The sequence below is a fragment of the Hemitrygon akajei genome, chromosome 11 (assembly GCF_048418815.1).
Source record: "Hemitrygon akajei chromosome 11, sHemAka1.3, whole genome shotgun sequence".
Taxonomy (NCBI): Eukaryota; Metazoa; Chordata; class Chondrichthyes; order Myliobatiformes; family Dasyatidae; genus Hemitrygon; species Hemitrygon akajei.
This window is the reverse complement of record NC_133134.1, coordinates 17,475,126-17,487,473: the sequence shown is the minus strand read 5'-3', so window position 1 is coordinate 17,487,473 and position 12,348 is coordinate 17,475,126. Positions and strand designations below refer to the sequence as shown.

Genomic DNA, 12,348 nt, shown 5'->3' with positions numbered 1-12,348 from the left:
GTGTAAACACTATTGTACTGCAGGAGATCTGCTAGCCAATCTAGGAACACATTACCGAGACTCGGATCATCCCAGAGCAAAGTATATTGAGGAGGTATGGAAAAAAATCCTAAAATAAATGCAGAATCTGGTTTTGTAGTGTTGCATGAGGGAGTGAGAATGTTAATGATAATTCTTGCTCTTCGGTGTGAATCTTTAGGCCCACTTGAAGTAGAGTGCGTGGTCTAGCTTTAACGTTGCATTTGGGGGAAACAACATCACCGAAAAACTCAGTCACAATTTTTGCCTTCTGTTTCCTGGAGTGGGACTTGAACCCACAGACTTCAAGCTCAGGGTATGCTGCTGCCCACTGATCTTCTATTGACAGTGGAGAGCCCCACTGTCAAGGGGGCGGCACAGTAGTGTAACGCAATTACAGTGCAGTGACCCGGGTTCAATTCCGCTGCTATCTGTAAGGAGTTTGCACGTTCTCCCCGTGACTGCCCGAGTTTCCTCCCACATTCCAAATGCACGTGGATAAGTAAGTTAATTGGTCACATGGGAGTAATTTGGTGGTGTGAGCTTGTTGGGCCAGATGTATTTCTAAATAAATAATAATTAAATAAATTATCAGTGAGGTTGTCAAATCAGTGCAAGTCAAAATGCCTTTTGCTTACTGAAAATGTGTGGATTTGGAGGATGCATGTTATCTTGATCTTTAATTCTCAGAAAGACAAAAGCACAATAGAGTGGATAAAAACACAACAGTAATCTCAGAGGGTAATTACAAGATAGCATCAATGTAAAGGAAGGAATGATGATAGCTGCTGAAACATTTCACAAATAGTTATTCAATAAGCTGGCTCAGAGATATCAGAAGCACTGGCTTGTATGCATGACAATGCAGTAGAAAATGAACTAGTGTCGGAGGCAGATAGGAAAACACAACGGGGAAGATCGGCAGAGAAGTCACACAGGGAATTGTAGATCAGTTAGTTTATCAATGGTGGGCAACAATGTTTGCAAAGCTCAGACAAAATATTCCCTAGAGATGCTAGAGCAGTAATGAAAGTGTGATTGTGAAACCACTCTTCTTCTTGGCCAGCCCTTCGGAGGGAGGTAATGAGGCCTGTGTGGGATCTGGTGTTGGAGGTGTGCCCCCCCCCCCCCCAGCAGTTTCACTGTGCTTCCACGTGCTCTCCATTATGCACTCTGTGCCAAAGTGAATGCTCTACTTTGAGTGGCCGTGAACCAGGATGTCACACATTTCCGAAGGAGGCTTTTCTCTCGTACTGATGGAGCTCAGAGTAAAGTGTCTGTTTCGGGAACCTGGTGTTGGGCATGCAGGTTGTGTGACCTGTCCCTTAAGCCAACTGAGCACATGTCAATGTCAAAACCATAAGACAATGGAACTGAGTTATGCCATTCGGCCCATCAAGTCTGTTCTGTCATTCCATCACATTTGATCCCTTTCAACCCCATTCTCCTGCCTTGTCCCCATAATCTTTGATACCCTGACTAATCAAGAACCTATCAAGTTTCACTTTAAATATACCCAGTGACTTGGCCTTCAAAGCCATCAGTGGCAATTAGTTCCACAGATTCACCACCCTCTGGCCAACGCTCCCTCCTAATTTTTTTTACAGCTGCACAGACCAACCATTTCTCTGAGCAGGAAAATGTCTACATGGCCCGAAAACTGAGTGGCGGTTCATAATAACATTATTTAAAAGAAAATTCCACCTGCACAGCAACAAAGGCTGTGTGTGTGGGAACATTTCAGTCACTGCACAGCCCACGCACCTGCACAGTTTCGAGGGAAGGGCTAAAGAAATTCTGCATTAGCTCCGTTCCAAAGGGATGTCCTTCTGTTCTGAGGCTGTCTCCTCTGGCCCTAGACTCCCCACTATTGAAAACATCCTTTCCATGTCCATTGTATGTAGGTCTCGATAGGATTCAATGAAATCCCCCTCGTTCCTGTGAACTCCAGCAAGTAATGGCTGTGAAACACCAATTTCTCCTTCTGTGTTGGGGATGGTGAGTTGGGAGAGGAGAGTGATATTGGTTTGTTTACACTACCTGTGGATTCGAGGTGTTTTGTGGAGACTGATTTGACAGTATATATCTCCAGTATTTTCAATGCCTGCTGGAGGTATTCCGTGGTTTAAGAATGTTCAGGAGGATAGAGTGCTCTTTTCTTCTTATGGCCAGGGGCTTATCTGGTGCACTGGTCAACCCTGTCTTCCATTTTCAATGTCACCCTTTGCTGAGATGTGGATTCTGAATTTAGGAAGGGAACCATTTTTTCCAGAACCTTGTTGTTGACCTTTATAGTAAGAGGTCATTGTTGTCCAATGGGGAGAGTCGTAGAGTGCTTCAGCCCATCTAGTTCATGTTGAACTGCCATTCTGCCTATTCCTATTCATGAGACATTAAGACATCTGAGCAGAATTAGGACATTCAGACCATCGAGTCTGCTCCGCCATTCCATCATGGCTGACTTATTATTCCTTTCAACCCCATCCTCCTGCCTTCTCCCTGTAACCTTTGACACCCTTACCTAATTTGGAACCTATCAAACTCAGCTTTAAATATACCCAACAACTTGGACTCCATCCCTGCCTGCACCATAACCCTCCATATCTCCTCCCATCCACGTACTCATCCAAACAAGGTGGTGGGGTTGGGGAGGCAATAACATTGTAAATCATTTGATTCAAGAACCAGAATAATGGTGTCAAAATTTGCCCTTGGTACTATCAGAATGAAGATTAATATTACTGGCATTCATCTTCTTCTTGGGCCCTTAGTTCCCAGTGGAGAATAGGACATCAATGAACTCTCACCTCCATCGTCCTCTGTTCTGAGCCAGTTTCTCAAGAGTGGACCAGGAGTGTGACCATCATCTGACTTCAGCTTTGACATCTCTCTCCCATATGTTCTTTGGATGCCCCTTTTTCCATTTTAAAGCCTGCCTGGTGATGTTGATGTTTGGCTTCCTTGAGGTGTGGCCAATCCAACTCCATTTCCGTTTGTATCCCTATGGATTCCTGGTTGGTGTTTCCCCACAGTGTCTGATAGATTACTTTGTCAGCATACCTGATGTTTAGTATCCTTCTCAGGCATTAGTTGATGAAAGCCTGCAGTTTTTGTAGTGCCCTGCCTGGTACATGACTCTCGTGTTCCAGGTACCCAAGGTAGATATGGACTTTGATGACAGAAGAGTTGTTGGTTATGCAGGAACCTGATGACTTTCCCTGCGCTGTGTCATGTGCTCAATCAATGATGAGCCTCTTCTGATGAAGTCGGTGGTATGGCTGGAGTTCAATGTTTCTGTAATCCATTGTATCCACTGTCCAGGGGACTGGCCTCTACAGCTTCACCAGAGCCCTGTTGGCTGGCCTTACCCAGTTTCACCTCTCACAACGGTGATGTAGGGTTGAACTTTGAGAGGTAATATCACTGGCATATGGCATGAAATCTGTTGTTTTGCAGCAGCAGCAATGCATATTAATAAAAAACTAAAATTATGATAAGAAGTATATATAACAATAAAATGTATTAAGTAGTGGAAAAAAGGGAGGGGAAAAATAGTGAGGTAGTGTTTATGAGTTTATTGTCCATTCGGAAATCGGATGGTGGAGGAGAAGAAGCTGTTCCTGTAACTTTGAGTGTGTGTCTTTAAGTTCCTGTATTTCCTCCGGAATGAAGGGCTTTGATACTGTGACTGTAATTGGCCACCGACGGATTACATTCACAAGATGAGTTAAGGAGCAGTTGCTGTTCACATTAATGAGAACGTGGAATGCATCTCCTCTTCATCTCATGTTCTTGATAGTTGTTGCATATTTACTTATTATTATTATTATTATTATTATTATTATTATTCTGTTCTTTTTGTATTTGCACAGGTTGTTGTCCTTTGCTCACTAGTTGACTGGCCAAGCTGGAGTGGGGTGTCCCAGGGCATGTCCTGGGTGATGGGGGTCCTTAATGATAGATGCCAACTTTTTTTATGGCATCTTTTTTTTGATGCTGTACCCTGTGTGGAATCCACCTAAGTGAGGTGTGTGGTGCTTCATGTTAGTAGGAAGAGTTATTGCAGGGAGTGGAGGCAGATGGATGGGGTGGAGTCATCTGGGAATACAGGTATTCAAATGGATGAAGATAGCAACACTATTTATTGAAATCAAAAGTTATCCATGCAACAAATTGGCATTCTTTCAAAAGTGAAAAGCTGCACAGAGAAGGAGCATTAAACTTTCATTACACTGTTGTTGGGATATTATTCATAGTCCACCACAATACAAAGGATCATATACCTTTGGAATGTGGGCGGAACCAAAGCACCCGGAGGAAACCCATGCGGTTATGGGGAGAACGTACAAGCTCCTTACAGGCAGCAGTGCGACTGAACCCGGGTCCCTGGCATTGTAATAGTGTTATATTAACTGCTATGCTACTGTGTTGTCCTTGTTAGAACCATAGAACCATAGAACATTACAGCGCAGACCATTTTTCTGCCTAGTCCCACTGACCTGCACCTGGACCATATCCCTCCAAATCCCTCTCATCCATGCACCTATCCAAGTTTTTCTTAAATGTCAGAAGTGAGCCCACATTCACCATTTCATCTGGCAGCTCATTCCACACTCCCACCACTCTCTGCGTGAAGAAGCCCCCCCCCCAATGTTCCCTTTAAACTTTTCCCCCTTCACCCTTAACCCATGACCTCTGGTTCTTTTCTCCCCTAGCCTCAGTGGAAAAAGCCTGCTTGCATTCACTCTATCTATACCCATCATAATTTTATACACCTCTATCAAATCACCCCTCATTCTCCTATGCTCCAGGGAATAAAGTCCTAACCTATTCAACCTTTCTCTGTAACTCAGTTTCTCAAGTCCCGGCAACATCCTTGTAAACCTTCTCTGCACTCTTTCAACCTTATTAATATCCTTCCTGCAATTTGGTTACCAAAACTGCACACAATACTCCAAATTCAGTCTCACCAATGTCTTATACAACCTCACCATTACATTCCAACTCTTATACTCAATACTTTGATTTATAAAGGCCAATGTACCAAAAGCTCTCTTTACGACCCTATCTACTTGTGATGCCACTTTTAGGGAATTATGTATCTGTACTCCCAGATCCATCTGTTCTACTGCACTCCTCAGTGTTCTACCATTTACCTTGTATGTTCTACCTTGGTTTGATCTTCCGAAGTGTAATACCTCACACTTGTCCACATTAAACTCCATCTGCCATTTTTCAGCCCATTCCTCCAACTGGTCCAAATCCCTCTGCAAGCTTTGAAAACCTTCCTCACTGTCCACTATACCTCCAATCTTTGTATCATCAGCAAATTTGCTGATCCAATTTGCCACATTATCATCCAGATCATTGATATAGATGACAAATAACAATGGACCCAGCACTGATCCATGTGGCACACCACAAGCCACAGGCCTCCACTCAGAGTAGCAATCCTCCACTACCACTCTCTAGCTACTTCCATTGAGCCAATGTCTAATCCAATTTACTACCTCTCCATGTATACCTAGCGACTGAATCTTCCTAACTAACCTCCCATGCAGGACCTTGTCAAAGGCCTTACTGAAGTCCATGTATACAACATCCACTGCCTTCCCTTCATCCACTTTCCTGGTAACTTCCTCGAAAAACTCTAATAGATTGGTTAAACATGACTTACCATGCACAAAGCCATGCTGACTTTGTCTAATAAGTCCCTGTCTATCCAAATACTTGTAGATCCTGTATTCCTTTCAATAATTTATCTACTACCGATGTCAAACTTACCAGCCTATGATTTCCCGGCTTACTTTTTGAGCCTTTTTTAAACAACAGAACTACATGAGCTATCCTCCAATCCTCCGGCACCTGACTCGTGGATATCGACATTTTAAATATTTCTGCCAGGGCCCCTGCAATTTCAACACTAGTCTCCTTCAAGGTCTGAGGGAATACCCTGTCAGGTCCTGGGGATTTAGCTACTTTGATTTGCCTCAAGACAGCAAGCACCTCCTCCTCTTTAATCTGTATAAGTTCCATGACCTCCCTACTTGTTTGCCTTGTTTCCATAGACTCCATTCCAGTTTCCTTAGTAAACACTGATGCAAAAAAACCTATTTCTTTTGGTTCCATACATACATACATAGCCGACCACTCTGATCTTCAAGAGGACCAATTTTATCCCTTACTATCCTTTTGCTCTTAACATACCTGTAGAAGCTCTTAGGATTATCCTTTACCCTGACTGCCAAAGCAACCTCATGTCTTCTTTTAGCCCTCCTGATTTCTTTCTTAAGTATTTTCTTACTCTTTTTAAACTCCTCAAGCTTCTTATTTCCTCCATACATGTTATACATCTCTCTGTTCTTCTTTAACTTTCTTTCTTTCTTCTTCTTCTTCTTGGCCACAACTGTCTTCCAGAAGCCAGCACCCTTTCAACAGTTATTGCAGTGCACAGCCAAGTGCCTATGACAACCAGCACTGATGCTGTATGAGGCTTCATTAATTACAAAGATAACACAGGTGACAAAAGGTTATGCTCCCTCTTAACTGGATCACAGCCAAACCAAGTTCCTGTCTCTTCCCATATCTAGCCCCTACACACCTGCAGCTGCGGATTACTAATTAGCCATTGAGTCGAAAAAGCTGGCAATACTAGTTATTGAGATCAAACAAGTATTTACACAAAGAATAGCCATTCATTCCAAAACTGAAAGAGAGTACAGATAAGGAGCATTAAACCTTCATAAACTGGCATATCATTCATAGTACGTCATAGTACAAAAGGATCAGTGAGACACTAAAGTAAACAGATGTTAATGTTTTCCAGGCTGATGCCAGAAAGTGAAGCAATGAAGTAAAACTGGCCCATTAAAGAAATAGCTTGGGAGAGACTCAATGAACTGAAGGGTTTGATATGGTGACTGTAATTGCCACTGATGGATTATGTTCACAAGATGAGTTGAAGAGCAGTTGCTGTTCACATTGACAAGAACAAGGAATGCATTTCTTCTTCATCTCTTGATAGTTATTGCTTATTTATTATTATTATTATTATTATTATTATTATTATTATTTATTTTAGTACTTGAGCAGTTTGTTGTCTTTTGCACACTGGTTGAACACCTAAATTGGTGCGATCTTTCATTGATTCTACTATGGTTATTATTCTATTATGGATATATTGAGTATGCCTGCAAGAAAATTAATCTCTGGGCTGGAAATGATGACATAAATATACTTTGATCATAAATTTACTTTGAACTTTGAATTTTTGCAGGCCTGCTAGTAACTGGCCTGGGGATATAGAATACAGAACCCATTAGAGATTGAAGATTAAAGATTATCTTTAATTGTCACGCGTACATCAAAATATATTGTGAAATGTGTGACTTGCATCAATGACCAACACAGTCGGAGGAATGCGCTGGGACATCCTGCAAGTGTCACCGTGTTTCCCCGCACCAGCATTGCATGCCCACAATTTACTAACATTAATCCATACAGCTTTTGGAATGTAGGAGGGAACTGGAGCACCTGACTTTGTGACCCACTCAGTCACAAACGGAACATACAAACTCCTTATAAACAGCAGCAGAATTGAACCCAGGTTGCTGGCGCTGTTAAAGCATTACTCTTGTTGCTATGCTACCATGTTGGCCCAAACTGGTGACAGGGTGGAACAGCTTGCAGACCTGGTGCTTCAGGACCTCAATCCTGAACTCCGTTACTGTGTGTGTGTGTGTGTGTGTGTGTGTGTGTGTGTGTGTGTGTGTGTGTGTGTGTGTGTGTGTGTGTGTGTGTGTGTGTGTGTGTGTGTGTGTGTGTGTGTGTGTGTGTGTGTGTGTGGAGTTTGCAGGATCTCCCCGTGGTGGGTTTTTTTTCCGCGCCTGCTTCGCTTTCCTCCTACCTCCCAACAATATGCGAGCCGGTAGGATAATTGCCTTCCTGTAAATTATCCCTAGGTGCAGCTGAGTGGAAGACTCTAACAGGGGAATAAAATGGGGTTAGTGTATATGGCTGGTTGATGGTCGGCATGGGCTTGATGGGCCAAATGGCCTGTATTGCGCCATATTATGCTGTAGGATATTGAACAGCACAACCCTTCAGCCCACAATATCTGTGCTGTGCATAGATTCAATTACTTTTTTAAACATCATAAGGGTGAGGTTTGATATACTGTATGTGTTGGTAAGAGATGAAAAGAATAGGGAGGAGCTGTTAGTGAAGGAAGGGAGGGAAGAAATATTTTGAGTGAGAGGAGTTTCTTGAACAATGTAACTGTTACCGTGGATTTGTCAAATGTCACTGCTCTGTGCCACAAATTCGTGCTGAAATTCGTTGGTTAATTGTTAAGAGTTGAAAAGCCTCAGTATCAAACAAAGACAATATCACAAGAGTTGGCACTACTTTAATTACAAAATCTCAAACAGTAGCAAAAGAAATCACTTGGAGAACAAACAAGCAACAATTAGGTTCTTCATGAAGTCGTGGAGAAGAATTAGAATGATCATTCAGACTTCACTCGAGTAACTCCAACTGAGAACAGTTGGGAATGGGCAGCCCTGTTCCCCACACATAAACCACGATCCTATACAAAGACCCAACCATATCAAAACAGAGCCAAGATAAGCCAAAGCTGCTCCAAAAGCAGCTCCTTGGTTTCCTTCTCTGGTTTTTTGGAATAGAATATTTAGAAATACAGGTCCTTCCATCTCACAATGCTGCACCCACGTGACCAATTAAGCTAGTAACCTGGCTGCCTTTTGAGTGTGAGAGGATACCGGTGCACCCGGAGGAAACCTATGCCATCACAGGATGAACATACAAGCTTCTTACAGAGAGCGGAGGAATTGAGCCCATGTAATTGGTGCTGTAATAGTGTTACGCTGAAGTCCTAGGCCGAATCAAAGGTACTGATGAATTCACATGTAGGAGAGAGATTGAAAGACTGGCTGAGTGGTGTCAAAACAACAACCTCTTCAACATCTTACTCAGTCAGCAGACAAAAGGAAAAAAGCCAGAGGTGGAGGGGATCAGTAACTTCAAATTCCTCAGTGTTATCATTTCAGAGAACCTGTCCAGGGCCCAGCTCTTAAGTGCAATTATGAAGAAAGAATGGTAGCACCTCTATTTCCTTAGGAGTTTGCAAAGATACGGCATGCCATCCAAAACTTTGACAAACTTCTATAGATGTGTTGTGGAGAGTATATTGATTGGCTGCATCACAGCCTGGTATGGAAACACCAATACCCTTGAACGGAAAATCCTACAATAAGTAGTCGATATGGCCCAATCATCTTAGGTAAAGCCCTCCCCACCTTTGAGCACATCAATACAAAACGTCATTGCGGAAAAGCAGCATCCATCATCGTGGACCCCGCCATCCAAGATATGCTCTCTTCTCATTGCTGCCATCAGGAAGAAGGCACAGGAGCCTCAGGTCTTACACCACCAAATTCAGGAACAGTTATTACCCCTCAGCCTTCAGGCTCTTGAAACAAAGGGGATAATTTCACACTATTTCACTTCATCGTTGATTATGGACTCACCTTCAAGGACTATTCATCTCATGTTCTCGATATTTATTGCTTATTTATTTACTATTATTATTATTATTATTTCTTTCTTTTTGTATTTGCACACTGTTTGAATGCCCAAGTTGGTTTGATCTTTCATTGATTCTATGACGGTTATTATTTATTATGGATTTATTGAGAATGCCCACAAGAAAATGTATCTCAGCATTGTATTTCGTGACATATACGTACTTTGATAATATATTTACTTTGAACTTTCAACTATGCTACCATGCCACCCGCCCCCCCCCCCCCCCCGTTATTGGCCACAATTGTCTTCCGGAAGCCAGCACCCTTTCAACAGTTATTGCAGTACACAGCAAGTGCCTATGACAACCAGCACTGACGCTGTATGTGGCTTCATCAATTACAAAGATAACACAGGTGACAAAAATTTATCTCCCTTTTACTTGTATCACGGCTAAACTAAATTCCTGGCAACACACACAAAATGTTGGAGGAACTCAGCAGGCCAGGAAGCATCAATGGAAAAGAGTACAGTCAACATTTCGGGCAGGAAACCAAATTTCTGCCTTTACACATATCCAGTCCCTACACATCTGCAGCATCAGGTTTCAAAGTAACACCAAAGCTCGCTGCCTCGACTGAGCTTCCCACAGCATAGGCCAGCGAGCTTAATTGTGTCTCTGCGAACCAGGATAAAAGGCCAAATCTGACATCAGGTGTGGCGAATCTTAGCCTCTACCACCTGCATTATCTTCATGAGAGTTGGCCAATGCACTAACTTAAAACAGAAAAAAATACTGTAAAAGTTCATTCCTGTTGAAGGGTCTCTGCACAAGACATCATCTCTTTAATCCTTTCCATAGACGCTACCTGACCTGCTGAATTCCCCCAGCATTGTGTGTGTGTTACTCTGGATTTCCAGCATCTGCAGGATCTCTTGTGATAATGAAATGTTCAGCGTCTGCCAGCTTCAGTGGGCAGGGAAATGGAGTTAACATTTCATTTCTGGTGACCTTCCATTAGACCCCGGGAGAGAAGGGTGGGGGGGGGGGGGAGAGGAAGAGAAGGCAAAAGGGAACATCTGTAAGAGGGTGAAGTCAAGAAGAATCCATAGACAAAAGGAGTGGATGAGCAAGGAAAGATTTGACAGTGATAGGGTACAGTACCAAATAAGCCTATTCAGGGGCCGGGAAGTATGGATGTTTTGGCATAATTTCAATCCACAAGGAACAATATTAGCCTGCAGAATACACACTCAGTGACCACTTTATTAGGTGCACTTGTAGATCTGCTCGTTAATGCAAATATCTAATTAGCCAAACACCTGGCAGTAATTCAATGCAGACACCATCAAGAGGTTCAGTTGTTATTCAGGCCAAACATCAGAAAACATTCAGCGAGTGGCAGTTTTCTGTGGCTGAAAACACCTCGTTAACGAGAGAGGTCAGAGGAGAATGGCCAGACTGGTTCAAGCTGACAGGAAGTCAACAGTACAGGTAACTCAAATAATCACAGATTACAACTGGGGTGTGCAGAAGAGCATATCTGAATGCACAACAGGTCCAACCTTGAGGTGGATGGACCACAGCAGCAGAAAACCCAGGTACAGGAGACACCTAATAAGTGGCCACTAAGTGTATGTGATGTTGATTTAGGATCCCCATTGAAGCTATCTCCCCTATCACCAACGCATACAATATTCAGAAGCATTTAAGCCCGAGAAATAAAGACTAACTTGGCCGAATAGACCAGGTCCACAATGTAGACTATAAGGTTGACATAGGTTAAAACGGTCGCCGTGACTTGGTTGTCCCACTTGCACCTGCCTCGTTCACAGACCCGTGGTCTGTTCGGAGTGCCGTAGCGTTCGCTGAAGCAGAAAACTGGCCAGATGATCGCCACAGAAATGTACATCAGAACGGCCAGGACGTTGTAGACTGCCAAAAAAGTCTCGAAGGGAAACGGTAACGCGGCTGTGAGTTTAGCAATGGTTAAAATTATGATCAGGAAAGTGAGGATAAAACAGATACAGTACACAGCCATGCACCACTGCCGACCAGGGTTGGCCTGATATGAGCCCTCAACAAGTACGAAGATAATGCAGGCGATAAAAGCTTCCAGCACTTTAAGCAGTCCTGGAACGGTCTTCAAAAAGCCGCTGATTTCACCAGGCTTGGCTCGCGTGAGACCGACTTCAGTCGCGTAGGCAATGAAGCACAGGCAGGACATGGCAGTGGCTGCTATTTGCTGGTCCTCGGTTGCGCGCTTGTCGGAGGAGAGGTAAACGCTGGGGTAAATAATCGAGGCGGTCAGGTTCAACAGCGTGGCCAGCATCGCGAACGACGTGGTGAAGTCCTCCCAGGATATCGGAATGTTGGTGTGAAGGCCTGTCAGCTCCAGCACGACGATGATAAAGGTAACGGCGAACGAAAAGCACCATGCGAACATACACCAGCCTCCGTAAGACCCCGAGTAACGATCCACATGAGCAATCAGACTGAATGCCGTACATGAGAGAAAGATTTCAAAAAGCCTCACAATCCCCACTGGGGTGATCAACGATCTGAAATTCATTTGCACAGGCATCCTGTCTATGAAACTCTACTCCCGGTATACAGGTACTTCTGTCTTTGCAGCAACGCTCTGGGGTGCGGCTCACTGCTATCCACATAAAACTTAATATGTTACATATTCCCCCACAAACATTCTTCCTGGTGAGTCATGTCTGATGGCTACACCGATGGTTTATTTGCTTCTCTGAGCTGGCTGGGATAACACAGGAGAGAGA

At 43.4% G+C, this 12,348-nt stretch overlaps 1 protein-coding gene across 1 annotated transcript; it reads right to left on the bottom strand.

Annotated features, from left to right (window-relative positions):
* Positions 1–9,839: 9,839 nt before the first annotated feature.
* Positions 9,840–12,217, bottom strand: LOC140735346 (myeloid-associated differentiation marker homolog). The gene has a single exon (XM_073060292.1). The coding sequence runs from the start codon at positions 12,144–12,146 to the stop codon at positions 11,271–11,273; it is 876 nt and encodes a 291-aa protein (XP_072916393.1). The 5' UTR covers positions 12,147–12,217; the 3' UTR covers positions 9,840–11,270.
* Between the last annotated feature and the right edge of the window lie 131 nt (positions 12,218–12,348).